Raw genomic sequence first — 17,312 nt, forward strand, 5'->3', positions numbered from 1 at the left:
ATAAAGGCAGGCCAAGCATGTTTTACACCAATTAATTGCCTCTATGATCTCCTCTTCCTAGCAATCATATAAGATTAGGGGGCAAAACATGATTAAGGCTCCAGAAAGTAATGAATTTAATAAGGGCCATTCTTCTTTCCTTTTTGAAGAGCTAGGGGGCCACACCTTGGTAATTACATTAAAAGTAGTAACATTTTTACTTTGCTTTGAAATTTCAAAATCTCTTTCTCTCTCACTCAAAATCAGAAGGCATCATGGCAGCCAAAGCAAAAGGAAGGGGTTGGCTTACAATAAAGAATGGGAGAAAAGGAAAGAAGCACGTTGCCAACCCCATCTTAGTAGATTCACATACTTCAGCAGCAAAAGCCTCTTCTTCTTCTTCTTCTTCTTCTTCACTCTCTTCACAAATGAAAATACTTTGCTCTCTTCCTCCAACTCTCTCATACTTTCACTTTTCTTTGTTCATGCAAGATCCAAAGAACGATTCAAACACAAGGTATGTTGTATTGTTATGTATCCTCTACCTTTTCCTCTGCTTCACACTTGAACACACACCCTACACCCATGTTGAGAATTTAATTATCTTATATACTTAGCTTTCTCTCATCATATACATTACTATATTCTTTTTTGCTTACTAATAAATGTTTCTATAAATATGTGATCATCTATAAGCTCATGTTGAGGCTATATTGCTTTTTATTAGTTAGTTGTGGAGAAAAATGAAAATGCTCATCACATTATTCCTCTAAGGCCTAAAACTAAAACTAACTCTCTTGTCCCGAATTAGTCAAAAAAATGGGGTGCACTATGTCATCTTTTTAGTAATTTTTTATTGGTTCAACCTTGTGGAGACCAAGTTTAACCTCTGCAGATTATAGTCTTTCAATGATGTTATGAATTTGACCAACCCCAAAAAAAAAAACATCATTCATGCCAAGGTAGGAAAGTCAAATTCTCTGGCTGATCTGCTTTTTAGCTTCTTTTTTCAATAGTGAGCCTAAATTTGGAAAATTACCAGTTAGTTAATTGGCATAGGCAAAGTTTAGATTAACTTTGTTACAAAGCTTCTAAACTTGACCCTCTCCCCAAATTTTCTTAAGGTTGAGAAAGAGCAAATAAATTCAATTTTATATTCCACTTGCACAATTGCTTCTTCTGCATGCCATTTTAGAAAAAGAATAAAAAAAAATGAAAGTAGTGAAGGGTATGAATCAAGCAGCTGCAGCTGCATCATCTCAAGAATTCATGCATGACATCCACTTCATTTCAAGTTGCAGGAAGCCATGGTACCAAAGAGCAATTGAGGTGACTAGCCTATGGAAAAGTGTATCAAAATCCACAGAAATTCCAACACCTAATTCTTCAACTTTATGGAAGAGATCATCATCAATGCCAAAATCCCCTCAAGTCCCTACTACACCAAGTCCTAACAACAAGAACAAGCTAAGAAAATGTGCCTCTCTAAAGGTTGCATCATCCTTCACAAGGGTTTGTCTTTGTGCTCCAATCTATTCCTACAACGAGATTTTAAGAGCTGAGGTGCCACCTAGAAGAAGCAATAGTTATCCAAGATCAAAGCCATTGCATGCTTCACATGAGAGAACTCCTAGTGCTAGACTTAGCACTGAGGGAAGGAGGGTATTTAGGGGCAAATCATTGACTGATGATGTTCTAATGAGGAGGTTTGTGATTGAGGAAGAGGCAATGATGCAAATTAGAAGAAGAAATCAAATGGAAGTTATTAGGAAGAGGAGTATGATGAGGAGAAAAAAGCTTGGGCCTAGTCCTCTTAGTAGAATGGTTATGGCAAATGATATTGGACAATTTTAATTTGATTGGTCCAATTTGGTTAGTGTCCAGTCCCATTGGTGAATTTTGATTCTCCATATTAATGCCTCACCTTTCCCTTTTTTTTTCTTTGGCCTTAATTTCATTCACTGAACTTTTTCACCTCGTGTGACAAGTTTCTACTACTGGGATTATCTTATAATTGCAACATATCTTTAGTTTTAGAAGACCCAATTTTAAGTGGGTTTGATTTAATGATATTGCTATGTATAGCTCCGATCAGAATCACAACTTTTAATTTCATTTCTATATTCATTCCCATGGATTTAGTTAGAAAAGATTCTTTTCTTAAACAAAGTGGTGCGTGTTTGGAGATATAAGAATGATACAATGGTTATGGAAGGATGAAAGGAAAAGGGGGAGAGAGATAACAGATTTGAATCTCTCAAATTGACATTTCTAATAAAACTAATTAAAAAAAAAGAGTACTTGCAAAGAACAAGTCAAACGTATACCGAATCTTAACTTCTCAAATCAACAAAATGCAGCCAACTAACTTCTATGTGTAGAGTCCTTAATTTGCTTATAAGACACTCTAAAAACGTAATTCATGAATGACTTATAAAACTTGTAGAGCAAGGATAGCGGTTATCTAATTTGTATCTGAAAGGCCAAGTTAGGTTGTTTTGTGACTACTAATGTGACTCTCTGATACCCCCACGCATGCTTCATATTTAACTTATTAGGCTCCTTAACGTAATTTACAATTTTCAAATTCTAGAGTAGAGAAGGAAACGTTAATATAGAACTGTTAAAAACTAGAGCAAATTTGTTTCTGCTTTCCTCCTCAGAATGGATTGAGTTAATTCATGTGAAAAGTTCTAAGTAGATTAAACTAGTATCACTATCTTCTATGAAACTAACCTTGTGTTAATTCAAAACTTAATTAAGTAAAAGGCTGTAATGAATTCAAAATTATTGTTTAACTTTTTTAACTATGATTTTAATAGCAAATGTAGACTTTCTTTCTTCTTTTTTGGACAGAAACAATATGTGGACTTTCTAAAGAATGTAGATGTTGAATTTTCAAGAATCTTATAAAACTTTTATCATTTGGGTTTTACACTAGTTACAACCGTTATTTTGCTAGATTGAGAAGGTAAAGAGTGTTGAGAGTTGGTAACTTACACCGGGATATTTATATAATAAGATAGTATCAATCCATTACCAACCGAATTTTAATTAGCTTACTAATATTCGTTAGTGAAAATAAGTCAACCTAAATACTTATGAACACCGGATTTGGGTTGGTATTAATGGAAAATATTATAAATACTTATGAACACTTCCAAAAGATTTTGTCCGTAGCAATCTTTTAAATTAATTGGTATAATAAAAGACATGCACCTGAAAGATCAATAGGATATGGGACATTGAAACATAATCTCTAATTTTATTTTTTTATACTATTGATATGAGTATTTACCAATTTTATTTATAATTAATTTTTGTCAAAAAATTTGACATGTCACTTTTAATAAAATTTCTTCTTTTAATTATAATTTTTTTCATTTATAAATTTGAGATTTTATCAAATTAAAAATCACTCGAATTAATGATTTCTTCAATTCTATAAATGAACAGGTTGTAGAGTAGTTTTATTTATTTTTCTCCTAAATATATCATTTCTACTAGTTTAGCAAATAACATGAGCCTAGAACAATTTGCAAAGGAGAACATGGGACACGGAACTGAAGGTCTAGAGCACCTTGTGAATTGACATTTGTGCTTCAACTCAACATTAATTACAGATACCATAGCATCATGATGTGATAGAAGAAAAATATTGGTTACCTACCAAGACCTGCTTTATAAATTATTACAAGATAAATACTGCTTTGTTCTCTGTCCGAGGAAATAATAAAGACAACCCTATCTGGGTATTAAACGAACCATAATTAATAGCCCTACAAGATTTCACTAGATTAAATTCTATCAATTTTATTTGTAACATTAGAAAATGGTAACTTCATCACTAGAAAAGTTCTCTCTCTCTTTTTTTTGTTTTATAGAGAAAAGTTCTATCTTTATATCATTAAGAATTTATGTTTTAAAGAAAAAAATGAGAGAATTTAAATCTTAATTAAAGATTTGCTTCTTCACAAAACTATGATAATTAATTATTTCAAAAGTCAAATACCTTCTATGTTTAAACTCAAAAAGATGTAAAATTTTATTACATTTGTATATGTGAAAATGATTTAATTATTATTAGTCTTGATATAATCGAGTGTGTTAGGAACATCGTGATCTCTAATTCAAGGGAAAAAAATAGTTTCTACGTTTTATCTAACCTATACGCACGAGATGGCCTTGTGCTCTTTGATTTTTATGAAAAAGTGCTTAGTTGAAGGAATCTTTCAATTTCCTCCTCCGTTCCCCACATAAACAAACAACCCAAATAGTTGGGTTTATTGTGTTATATTTTGGAATCTCTGAACCTGATGGAGATTCCAAAATGTCAGCCATGAGATGAATGTTCAAACACTTTTTATTTAATCCGTTCCCAAGTCATGTTCATATTATTTTTATTTCAGTTATTGTCGATTGGATCCTACGGATGACCCTGAAAACAACCAAATTCTAATTTCATATTTTCATTCACATGAAAGAGAACCAAAACTCTAATCCCCCCCTAGTGGTGACCCCTGTTTTTGGTTCGTACCGTACTTGTTTTATTTTTTTAAGTATTAGAAGAAAAATATTAATATATGCAAGAACTCATGTTACACATGTTTTTGTGCTTTTAAAGTATATATATGAGAAAAAATATATTTTTATTATATGCTTTTGGTTAGACGTAGGTTATGTCCGACAAAATTAATTGAAAATTAAAAAAATTAACTAATAATTGGAAGTTGAAAAACTAACTCATTAAATTAAAAATGTTTAGAAAAATTAATTGTTGAAGTAGTTAAAGTATAAAATAATAGAAAAATATAAAATCACGACTCATGTAAAAAATATAACAAGAAAAATGAATAAATATATCAAAGATAAAAATAAAAAAATATAAAAAGTTAAAAATTAACGTTTTAAAAAATATTATTTTAAATAATGTTTCAAAAAATGTTAAAAACTATTAAAAATGGTTTATTTATCAAATAGTCAAATAATTTTTTCAGCTAATAAAAAATACTAGAAACTTACTGAAATATCTCACCGAACATAATTGTAATTGAAATCTTGTAATTTTATTAATAATTTGATTTTCAAACTTTAAAATATATATGGATTTACTCTTTTTTTTTTTAACTTTAATAAACCATGATGAATTCTTAGAAAGAAAAGACTATATTTGCATAATTTATAAAGTATAAAAGTTTACAGATCAAATTTACCAATATGAAAATATAAAATCTGTAATCATATTTGACAGAAAGTATAACGACTATACAAACATATTTTTTTCTTAAAGCTTATTGAGAGATATTGCCTAGACATGTTACACGACCAATAAACAAAAGGTCCATTAAACAAGGATTAAACTTGAATTTTATGAATGAACAAATTTGATTGAGTGAATTGTGATCTTAGACGAAAATTAATTATCACAGAACAGATTAAGAATTTGCACCATGGTTTAAAAAACTGTTAGCCAAAAAAGGGTCGTTGGCAATTATTGAACCGTACCTTTTGGAGGTCAATTCTCTGAGTTGAGCAAATTACCCTTATTACAATTTCCAAATTTCAAAATTTGAGCAATTCAATCAACATGTGTTGTCGGTCTATTATTGTCCAAACATTTCTTTTTTATATGATTAATTAGTTTCATAAAAATAATCTGGTACTAAACAGTTTTGATTAAATGTAGCGTACTAAGCTAGCTAGTAATGAGTTTTTAATTTGGTTGGATGATGGGTCACGTGCGAAGACAGGGAGGAATAATAATAGATGAATGTGTGAACCCTAGTGCAATACTATGAAGGACACTTAATTCACACTTGTGCTTGTGACTTGCCACATATATTTTTTTATTAAAAATAATTTTATTCCAATCAAATAAGACTCTTATGAATAATAATTTTTCTACAAATATTTAAGATTTAACTCAAATTTTATTCCCATGCTGCACTTCTCTGTGGTTTCCAAGCCACCCCAACATTATCTCTACGCAGGTTGTACCTGTGCATGTGGGGTACGTTACTGCTACCACCCACTGCACTTTCCATCGAGTGAAAACCACGCTCTAGTACTCTATGCTTGGGTCTTGTACAATGTATATACTTTAAGGGGAAAAAAAATACTTTATATTCAATCAAAATGGATTAACTTGTGTAGCAAATGACAAATGTGTAGCAAAAAAATAATGGAATAACTTGTTTCTTTTTTAAAAATAATATTTTTTTTAGGTTTAAATAGAAACAAAATAAAGAATAGATAAAAAAGAAAAAGAAAAATAACTATGGTATATTGTATTAAATAAAATATCAATTATCTGATATTCAAATAACAAAATACAAAATACAGTATATAGATACTTTTTTATTTATTAAAACAGATACTTAACTGAAGTTCAGTATATCTAGTAATTAATTTTTTGGTACAACGCTACAGTACTGCATCTCACTGGTATGATCATTAATGTACATACACTAGTTGAGTACAAGTTCCTGTTCCAATTTAATTGGTGAAACCAACTTGGTGGGGTATATCTTGTAATTAAGTACTCTTTTGTTAATAACATTTTGTCTTAAAAAAACAATTTATTAAATCACGTAAATATATATATATATATATATATATATATATATAAATGAATATTTATTAAAAAAATATAAAATACTAAAAAAATTGCTATATACTAAATTTAAAACAAAAGTAATTTTATACAAATAAAAATATTCACAATGACGCGCTATATTTTATACTATAAAGCTTTTTTTATCAGCTTATATTATAATAGTTATAGTGGTAATAATTCAATGAGAAGTGACACAAAAGGAAAGTTGATGTTGGATTTTCATTATGCCTAAATTTATTTTGGATCAGTCATAATCATTATTATTATCATAAGCAAGATTAGTATTTAGTCCAATAAGTTAAAAAATACTATAATCTTTAATTCAAGACAAAAATAAAATACTTAATTAATTTAACAATTTATACCACAACATCACTTCTTATATGTGTATCTCTCTTTATCCATCATTTACTACATTTGAATTTATTTATTCTTCTCTTTCTTTCCATTCTTTGTACATTTTGTTATACTAATTAATGCTGTGGAAAATAATTGAGTCAACCTAATCAATAAGAGTTGAATAAACTGACTGAGCTGCATAGGAGTCAACTGGTTCAACGTACATGAACGGTTGATATTAATAACACAAATCAATTTAATGACCAACTCAATCTAGGGGTAGGACTAGTTCATAGGTATAACTGAATGGTCAGTTCAAGTCCAGCTTTTAACATTGCTTATAAGAAGACATGATTTTCCTCTCAATAATTTCAATGGTTGAGAAAAAGTTTTAGTGCTAGTGTTTTTTAATATCTTCATAGTAGACAATAGTTTACTTCAATAAAAAAAAAAACTGGTTCAGTAAAATTAATAATTATTAAGACTTTTACAGCAATAAAAGACTTATTATCAATATTAATTAAGACTAGTTAATTAGGTGACTTTTTTTCAACACCAATCCAATGTTTTTGACTTTTTATACTATGCTTTTTAGCTCAAAGTCTTGATGTTGTTCCAATGATCTATATGCACGGCAAGGTGGAACCACCTGAAAGAATTCCAACACTGATCATGATGTGCTTAATTTGCAAAATTTTGGGCATCTAGAATGTAGCTCATAAAATTTTCAATACGATATATGATGAAAATGACATAAAATTTGATTATATTGACAGAATGAAACTTAAAATAAAAATAAAGAACACAAGATATATTTTGCCATAGAATTGAAATATCAACCAACAATTAATACAACTACTTTTTTTGGTTATAAAAAGGAAGTACTATGCCGGCAGTTTAATTTTTATTTTTCACGATCATAAAAGTTATTTAATATAGATCACTTTCAAGTCACATCTCTTAATTTTAAGATGTATGTCATACTCCTTAATATTTTGTCACGTGTCATCCCTAAAATAATCAAAAAATAACTTCATTTTTTCATAATTGTTTTTCAACTTTATGTGTATACTTTTCACCTTCGATATATCAGACGTGAAACTAGCTTGGTTTTATAACTTCATACTTGAAATTTTCAAATTAATTTTAGTATTGCTTAACTTAATTATATATAAATATTTTTTGTTGAAAAGATTTTTCATCAGTAGTAATCCATAAATTGCAATCCCAATTAATTATGGATAATAATATTGGTTTAACTATTAGTTGTTGTTGTTTTTATTATATAATCATATATTATTTATTTTAAATAAAATATTTTTCGGCTAAAAGTCAAAGACTAATCCTTTAAGATATTAAAATTTATTTAAGGAATTAATTTCTCTTAACAAATATTTTTCTATATTTACTATGATCAAGAATTGAACATGTGATTACAAGTTTTAAGAGTCAAAATTATCTATCAATTATGTCATATGTTATTCGTTTGTATATTATTACGGTTTAATATTTAATGATGATGATAATAAACCTTTCCACCCTAGTGACTCCCAAGTGAAGGTTAATTGATTTGGGATGTGCAGTGGTTCTTTGTTCAGCGCATTCATTAAAAAGATAAACCTTAATTCATTATAAATAGTCATGTGGAAGTTGAATAAAATTACTATTGAATGATAAAAAAATTTCTTTAAATATTTAAAACAATCGTATGTTTAAAACTCAAATTTGAGATTTTTAGCTCTATTTACTCCATCGATGTAACCTTAATCCTTCTTAGAATATGTGATAAAGATGCAGCATATATTCCATGGCAACATTTTTCCACACGGTGGGTGCTTTTGGATTCTTACTAATAACCCTGCCTCGGCTCTAACGAACAGAAAAGATGACCTTGCCTTCTTCGTTGCGTATTTCATGGACCTGTGTAAAAGTGGTCCCACATGACCCCTCAATAATGTTTACTGTTACATATAATCTGTTACTAAATTAAATCAAATAGTTAAGATAATTGAAGAGTTGTAATGTTTTTCATGTTGCTAATTTAATTTGTCTCCATACATAAGTTGAATATTGTTGGATTTTTGCAAAATAATCCCTAAGGAATTAATGCAAAGCCCAACCTCTTCTATCATCATCATCATCATCTTGTCGGAAGACGAGTGTGATATATCAATGAAAAAGCAAATTTGGGGGTTACAAAACTCTTATCCACACAATTATAGGTGGGTATACAAATTTGTTCAGTTCATTTAAGTTTGGTTCATAATCTTTTAAAAAAATTAAATTTGATTCATATTGACTCACAAATTTAATGGACAATGGACTGGTACGGTCTGACTCACATTGAAAACGGATTATACAATTTATACTTTCTTAGTCTGTATTTATCCCATGTATTAAATGGGTCAATCCATAGATAAAAAAATTAAAAATTAAAACTGAAGCTAGTTAATAACAAAAAAATAGTATTTTTTTTGTTACAATTGTTTTTTTTTTTTGCAAAACAAAAAATTGACTAAAACTAAAAATATTATTTTCTCTTGTAGGTTATTATTTATTGATAAATGATTAAATTTCATAATAAATAATTATACTAATAAAACATAAAACAAATAATTAACAGACAATATAGATCAAACTCTCGCTAAACCCACAAGTTAAGTTAAGCATGTGTTTGAAAAACATTTAAATCAAAAGTAAAACAATGTTCAGAACAAAGCAACAATGTAATTGTTTTAGCATTTTTGCTTTGAAAAATGTTTTTTTTTTTGTTCAACGTGTATCATAACATAGTCTAATAGGATAGAAAAACTCAGGTTGAACGGGTTGCTCGTGTATTCACAATCACCTCTACCTGCAAATAGCTGAAGCCTCGAAGATGTGAACTGCAAATATTTAATCCCTGAAAATTTTTATGTAAATATGTAAGAGTTTTAAACAATAATAATTCAACAAATAATATTTTTACGCATCACTGTACACCTTTCTCGTTTTAAAATCCACACATGCCTTCTCTGGTTTTGACTCTAGCAAAAACCAAGACTTTTCAAAACATTAACGTGGCATTTAATTCTTAAGATTAGAGATTTTCAACAAAACACCCAGTAGTTCAAGTTTGTCAATACCTACACGTAACAACACCTGTTTAGAATCACATCAGAGTGCAAACAATTATACTAAATCATTTATTTTAGTTAATTAAATTATATCAGAGAAATAAAACATAATAAAAATTATGGTAAATATTCTGACATATATTGTTATTGTACTGTTTATTCTACTTCCTACTACTTTTTTACTTATGATTTACGTAAAAAACAGTAAGTCAAAGTGACTAATTTCACTTAAATCTGACTTCTTAATTTTTATCAATTTAATTAATGATTAAAAAACATGAAAAATGATTTTAATGTTGGGTCTTATTCTAAAAAAAAGATTGGATTATAATCACCATAATCCAAGTAATAGAAATTAAAAATCACGTTATAACTCAATTTATTAAATAAAATATGTGAATATTATAAATATTATGGTATTGTATTCAAATTTTATAAATAAGAAAAAACTATATCATCATGGAAGTAACAAAAAATCATAAATTAAAATGTTACATCAACAAAGGAAATTTAGCTCATTTCTTTTTAAAATATAAGTTTATTTCTTATCGATTCAATTCATTTTTGCAAAAATCACTATGTCATATTTTATGGAAAGTGTTACAAATCAACTACTCAAAATAATAATATCCGACAAGATAGAACCTTTCAGTGCTTGAAATGCAACGCAAAGCTCAAAAATTCCTTTTTTCCAATTTCTTCTATTTCTATCCTTCTATTATGGGCACACACAAAGTAGTGTTATGCATGTGTTTACAAAAATGCGCGCGTGTGTTCCAGTCTCTAGAGAAGCGTAGCATGGATGAGGGTATTCAGAGAAAGCTCCACCTACATGCCAGTGTCATAAATAAAAGTCCAATGCTTTTTTTAATTTGTAATGTGCAGTATTTCTGTCAGATCTAAAAATAACAGTGGAGGATCAAAATGTTGGTAAGGTTGCAATAATGAGAAAAGGTTAGTAATATAGAATTAATAAGGAAGAAGAAATTAAAGAGCAAGATACCAAACTCAACCGTTTTATAATAAGTGGCTATGTTAATTCTCTTTTGTAGGTGTCCACATTAGTCTTCCCATTGAAGTAAAGTTGGTTGAAGTTGTCCACATTGAGTGAGAAAGTGGCCAACTAAGAAGCCTTACTCTCTTTTTCTCATCAGCATCATCATGGAACCAAAAGAAAGAAAGTAAAATAAGTATTAGTACTAATATAAATCCCACAAAACAAAGAAAATTATAAATCCTTCAAAAGGGGAAAGGTAGCTAGAGGAAAAGTAACTCCACACAACACATCACAGCCTAAGAGAATTGGATTCTAAGCTCTAGAGAGAGAGAGAGAGAGAGAGAGAGAGAGAGAAGAAAGAATCATGTGGTGCTGGAAAGGAGACGGAGGCTAGAAGAAGAAGAAAAAAAGAAGAGCTAGAGAGAGGGTACCCTCTTGTTAATTTGCACTGTTTTTGTGTCTGTTGCTGCACTTTTAGGAGTTCTTCTATTCTAACAACCTCTGCCAACCAACACAAGGTATCTTATCTATGATCCTTGTGTTTGTTTTTATTAATAAATTTTCAAGATTTAGCTTTTGGGGTTGTGCAAGATTTGTTAGTTATTATGGTTATGTTATCAATCTTATGAGCATGGAACATGTCTGAATTGTAATTCTTAATGAACATAGCATTAACTGACATGACCTCGGGATCCTCTTAACATAGTTTCAAACTCTAGAGCCTGTAAGAAGATTACGTCTCCTCGTTTTTTGTTGAAACTGAAGGATAACAATTCTCTCTCTCTCTCTCTCTCTTTCATGCTCATAACTTGGTCTTTCTTTCTTCTCCATTGGAACTGACTAGCTTTTGTTTCATAGATCATGTAGGATTTTCTTTCTTGTCAAATTTTCTCGGTTCCTAGAACAAAAAATTCTCTCTTTTTTTCATTTATGGTGTTTAATTTTGACAATTCTGGTTTCTTATACGTTTGTTTACATTTTTCAATTGAAAATTTCGTTCACACCTTAAATTATACTCCATACTCTTTCTATGTAGCTTTAATTGGTTGTGTCATGTACCCTTAGATTGGAGTCTTTGTAAATACAAGTACCCAATTAAGAACTATTGGACTATTTTCTTTTTCTTGTGTCCTCTGCATAAAGAGGCCTATTCTCTTGGTTGAGTGAAGGGTTTTTCATTTAATTTCATTTGTTGTTTATTTATTCAATTATTTTTTGGCCATCAACAGCCTGAAAATAAAATAAAGATGCTGCCTCCTTGCTGGAGATCGTTCGGGTGAGCTTTACTCTCTTTATCAATCTGTTCCATTGGTAAAGAAGAAACATAATATGTACCAAAAACATAACAAAGCTAGAAATATAATATTATTGTTCCATATAGATTGTTATATATAGCCATAAATGATAGAATGAATTTATTTATTTTATCGGCAAAGGTTAGTTTGTTAGAATAATGATAGAATGAACTGTATGTGTGTCTATATATAAGAACCTTTCTGTGATCTTGTATGCTAGTCCATATTTATCTCATACGTTTCTGCTCTGTCTTGTTATGGCAGAATTGTAAGCACCTGATGCATAAAACTTATTACATGAAAGATTGTGATCTTACAACTGCTGAATTCATATTATATTTAGAGCTACCTGAAAAATTGTTAATCCTAAAATAGCCCCAGCATGCACATGCCATGATCTTTTGTGTCTTCATTTTCTCTTACAGGAAGAAACAGTAATGCTACTGACATGGGAAAGAAGGGGAGTTGGTTTTCTGCAATCAAGAGAGTTTTCACACACCACTCCAAGGGGAAGGTAAGTAGTATAAGTTCTTTCACAGAGAAATCTGATTTTTTTAATAGATTTTTGTATGTTGTTCTTGTTGTTATATTTAGTTTTTTTTTGGCATCCCCATTAGATGCCAAAAAAAAAAGTTAACCATTTAAGGCTGGAATTATGGTGAATAAGTTTGCAGTTAGTGACACTGAATTGTAAAGGACAGACCTATTTCCAAGTTTTTACAGTACTGAAATTCTGGTTTATTAAGCACTGTAAATATATAATGATATAATACCACATTTTAGAAAACCTGTCAAACATCAATTAGGTTCCTCCATGATCACTAATAGATAACTTGAAATATTGCAAAGTGATCTAGGAGGTTGGCAGCCTTTCATTCCAACATTGTTACATCATATTGCTTTATGCATTAATTATTAAGTTGTTACTCCCTTTTGTCTGAATTTTGAAGCAGAAAGCAACACCTACTTCATGATAATTACTTTATTTAGAAGTTAGTGTTTGCAGCAAGTTTTGTTACCAACATGAAGTTTGTTGCAACTCTACAGATTTTATATGTCTAACCATTTTTGTATAATACAGCAGGATTCAGATAATAACAAAGGCACAAAAGAGAAGAAGAAAAGTCTAGGAAAACTAAAGCATGGAGAGACCAATTCATTCATCCCCCTCTTCAGAGAGCCAAGCAGCATTGAGAAAATCTTCGGGGACTTCGAAAGGGAGCAACAATTACTGGGGTTAAGGCCTGCCACTCCTCCGGAGAGACCTAAAACACCACCTTATGTCCCTCCAAGAGCTCCTTCTCCTAGACCTCCCTCTCCGAGGGCTCCTTCTCCAAGGCCTCCGTCTCCAAGGGCTGCTTCTCCGAGGGTGGCTTCTCCACGAGTTACCTCTCCCAAAGCCGCGTCTTCCCGGATTGCTCATCACCACAAGGAGGTTGGCTACAGACCAGAGCCAACTTTGAGGCAACAGCATGCCACAGCTACTAAGATCCAGTCTGTTTACAGAGGCTATATGGTAACCTTTTTCATGTGTTCTGAATGCCATAAATAGAATTTAGGCTTTGTGAATGTGTGTCCTTAGGTCAATGTTTAGGAATTAAAGTAGCAAGACAAATGTTAACAGATAAAAAAATGAAAACGTTTTATTAAAAATTGCTATTAATGCATCCATCCATGATTTTCAGTGCATCTCCAGAGCATTTAATACTTTATCCCTTAAGTAGTTAGGATGATGCTAATAAAGGGTAAAGCATGCTTCTCATCTTTGCCAGAAGGGAACAAGTAAACAAAAGTCGTAGAATTCAAGGTAATTGATAAAGCCAATGTCTACTTTTTGTTTAGGTTCATATCATAAAAATGAGAAATACTAATAGCAAACTCACTGGCAGATTTTTTCAAACAGACTCATTATTATTATGAACTCTATGGTAACTCACTCTTAATTTTGTAAATTCTAATAGACAATAATAAAGAGTGTGTTACTAGTACTCTTCATAAAAATAGCAGTTTTCTTAAAGTGTATAAGAATAATAGATAATATCAATAATTATTCTTCACTTAAATGCTCAAATTTACAGTTAAGTCTGTCCAGCAATCAGAAAATGAAACATAAAAGCACGTCATGTGTAATTATTTTCTGGCAAAAACATAGTTAGCCATTTCTTTTTTGTCAAACTTGAAAATTATGTGCCTGAATAGGCTGATATACTGTGCCAATTTACCCTGAGATGTTGAACGGGTTAAAATTGAGTCAGTGTTTGCATGCATAAAGCTCATCGATCCAATAATTTTAATTGCTTTTCATTAATATGAAAGAAAGATCAACCTTGTGACATATAGTATCTGCAATGCAATGCAGGCCAGGAGGAGTTTTAGAGCTCTAAAGGGTCTGGTGAGGCTTCAAGGAGTGGTAAGAGGACAGAATGTGAAGAGGCAGACAGTAAATGCCATGAAACACATGCAGCTGTTAGTGCGAGTTCAATCTCAGATTCAGTCTCGAAGGATCCAGATGTTGGAAAACCAGGCACGATATCAAGCCGATTTCAAGAATGATAAGGATGCAGCCAGTATCTTGGGCAAACTCACTGTAAGCCTTCTAACTTGAACATGTGAAACTTGTTGAGAACATGGGAAAATGGATAAATGTAACATGTAACTTGTGTTGATAACAAAAAGTTCAACTGCTAGTGGCTAAGTAACGTGAACTAACTATTGCTTAGGTCTCAAGAACCTTGCTTGGCCAACTCACATTAAATGTAAACTACTTTTTGCTAATTTAGGCACTTCAATATTAAAAGACTAAGTGCTTGTTTGGTTACGATTATCCAATTCGCGTATACACTCTCTCTCCACGTTCTGCAGAATCGACAAATCCTAGCTTTCACATAAATGAACCAATTTGACGTGGTTTTAGGGGAAGACATGCGTAACAGACGCACCTCCAATCACACACTAAGTACCCTTCACTTTGTAGTGTTGCCTTAATGGCCAAGTTTGCTTTTTGTCTTTTACTATGTTACTTTTTTTGTGTGTGTTAGTCTTTTACTGTGGGTCACTCAATGGTAAGTAGCTCTCTCTCTTTTCCTTTATTCTTTCCCAAGTGAATGTGGGATTTGATCCTAAGTCCTTGCACTGGCTTCAATGTACTTTACCAGCTATTGTTAGGCCAGCTGACACCTTCAAATTTAATGACTAGTTGAACCTTTGGGTGGGTTACACTGGCCTGATTTCTTTTATAATCAGGTAAATAAATTTAATGAAAAATTCAAGTTATTGGTGGTATATTATTGTTATTGCATACTTCATAATCCAAGGATCACACAATCACAAATCACGTGATCTTTTCATTAGTAACTTACTATGATTTTAGTCACTGTAACTTGAAAAGATGCGGTGGATCCTAATAAAGTCTACCTTCTATTCCAAAATGTGTGCGTGCTTGTATTTCCAACTGCCTTCATTTTAGCTAAACAAAACCAAGTTATTTTAATAATTTGGAATTTGGGTGTAGTCTGAAGCAGGCAATGAAGAGTGGGATGATAGCTTACTGACCAAAGAGGAAGTAGAGGCAAGATTGCAGAGGAAGGTGGAAGCAATCATCAAAAGAGAAAGAGCAATGGCATTTGCATATTCACATCAGGTACTCACCAACACAACCCCTAACCCGCACTTTCTACTTATGCTTTGCTTTTTTCTTTTCTTTGAAAGTAAAAGGAGTAATAATTCTTCATGAAAAAGAAAAAGGCACTTCCTATTCATTCTATTATTTTCTTGTCCAATTTTGAATGTGATTGCATGTTCTATTACTGGCTTAATCCTTCAAAACTAGCATTTTTAAAAGAAAATGTCTGTGATTCTGCGAGTGTTTTTGAAAACTAGTAAGAAATCACATTTGAGACGTGGAAACTATAACTATTAAACTTCTGAAAATCACATCTGAGACATGGAACCAAACATTCTTAGGACAGAATAGTTGAATTGACTCCATCTTTCCATTGGAATAACAAAATTCTCTATATGTAATAACTTTGTTGAATATGCGAAACAGCTATGGAAAGCCACTCCGAAATCAACTCACACCCCGATGACAGATACACGATCCAGTGGATTCCCTTGGTGGTGGAACTGGTTGGAAAGACAAACACCTGCAGCAACTCCACAAGAAAGACAAAGCTTGAAGAATTTTCAAATCACACCTCCAAGACCATACTCAGAGCAAAAGACTAGTCCAAGACCTGGCTCCAGCACTCAAAGGCAGCCGCAGTCGCAGCAGCAGCAGCCTCATGTTTCCTTTGATAATATGGACACTCCCACACCAAAGTCCACAAAATCAACCATAGTGGCATCTTCAAAACCGGTGCGAATGCCTCCATTTAGAACTCCTCAGGCTAACAGCTCAGGCTCAGGCTCTAAATATCCGAGACCAAGGGATGTAGGGTCCAATTCACCCTTTGATTTGCCATTGAAGGATGATGACAGCCTCACAAGCTGCCCACCATTTTCAGTGCCAAACTACATGGCTCCAACCCTTTCAGCCCGGGCCAAAGCACGTGCTAGTAGTAATCCTAGAGAAAGGCTTGGTGGAACTCCAACTAGTACTGATTCAAAGAGGAGGCTCTCATTCCCTTTATCACAAGGAATTGGATCATTCAAGTGGTCTAAAGGGTTCTCAAGCAAGGATCAAAGGGTGCCAGACAAATTTCAGTCACTTGAATCTATAGGAAATGTGAGTGTGGATTCAACGGTGTCTTTGCCTGCAAGGGTGGTGGGAAGAAAGCCTTTTACAAGATTTGTGTGATTTATTCTGTTCTATTCTTTTCTTCCTTTTTTTTTAACCATTTTATTTTGTCCATGTTGGTGGTGCTATCAGTTACATTATGATTATGATTTGAGTGTATTGGTGATAGTTTGATAACAGGTATACCCGTTGTAAACTAATAAAAACATAATAGAAAATGATGGTTTGGTAA

At 31.6% G+C, this 17,312-nt stretch overlaps 2 protein-coding genes across 10 annotated transcripts; both read left to right on the plus strand.

Annotated features, from left to right (window-relative positions):
• Positions 1 to 207: 207 nt before the first annotated feature.
• Positions 208 to 1,993, plus strand: LOC100813395 (uncharacterized). 2 transcript variants are annotated; one of them, XM_003520132.4, is made up of 2 exons: positions 208 to 496; positions 1,275 to 1,993. In XM_003520132.4, exons 1-2 carry the CDS (start codon positions 255 to 257, stop codon positions 1,831 to 1,833), a joined length of 801 nt encoding a protein of 266 aa, XP_003520180.2. In that variant the 5' UTR covers positions 208 to 254; the 3' UTR covers positions 1,834 to 1,993. The 2 variants fall into 2 exon arrangements, with proteins under 2 accessions (XP_003520180.2, XP_006575030.1); XM_006574967.4 differs by having other exon boundaries at positions 228 to 496; positions 1,281 to 1,993.
• Positions 1,994 to 11,079: 9,086 nt separating this feature from the next.
• Positions 11,080 to 17,312, plus strand: IQD6 (protein IQ-DOMAIN 6). Of its 8 annotated transcripts, none has more exons than NM_001357513.1 (7): positions 11,099 to 11,565; positions 12,277 to 12,323; positions 12,768 to 12,856; positions 13,424 to 13,858; positions 14,702 to 14,929; positions 15,854 to 15,982; positions 16,391 to 17,312. In NM_001357513.1, exons 3-7 carry the CDS (start codon positions 12,791 to 12,793, stop codon positions 17,138 to 17,140), a joined length of 1,608 nt encoding a protein of 535 aa, NP_001344442.1. In that variant the 5' UTR covers positions 11,099 to 11,565; positions 12,277 to 12,323; positions 12,768 to 12,790; the 3' UTR covers positions 17,141 to 17,312. The 8 variants fall into 8 exon arrangements, with proteins under 8 accessions (XP_006575032.1, NP_001344442.1, XP_003518875.1 ...); XM_003518827.5 differs by having other exon boundaries at positions 11,104 to 11,565; positions 13,427 to 13,858; XM_014767058.3 differs by having other exon boundaries at positions 11,157 to 11,474.

This window comes from Glycine max, chromosome 2 (assembly GCF_000004515.6).
Source record: "Glycine max cultivar Williams 82 chromosome 2, Glycine_max_v4.0, whole genome shotgun sequence".
Classification (NCBI taxonomy): Eukaryota; Viridiplantae; Streptophyta; class Magnoliopsida; order Fabales; family Fabaceae; genus Glycine; species Glycine max.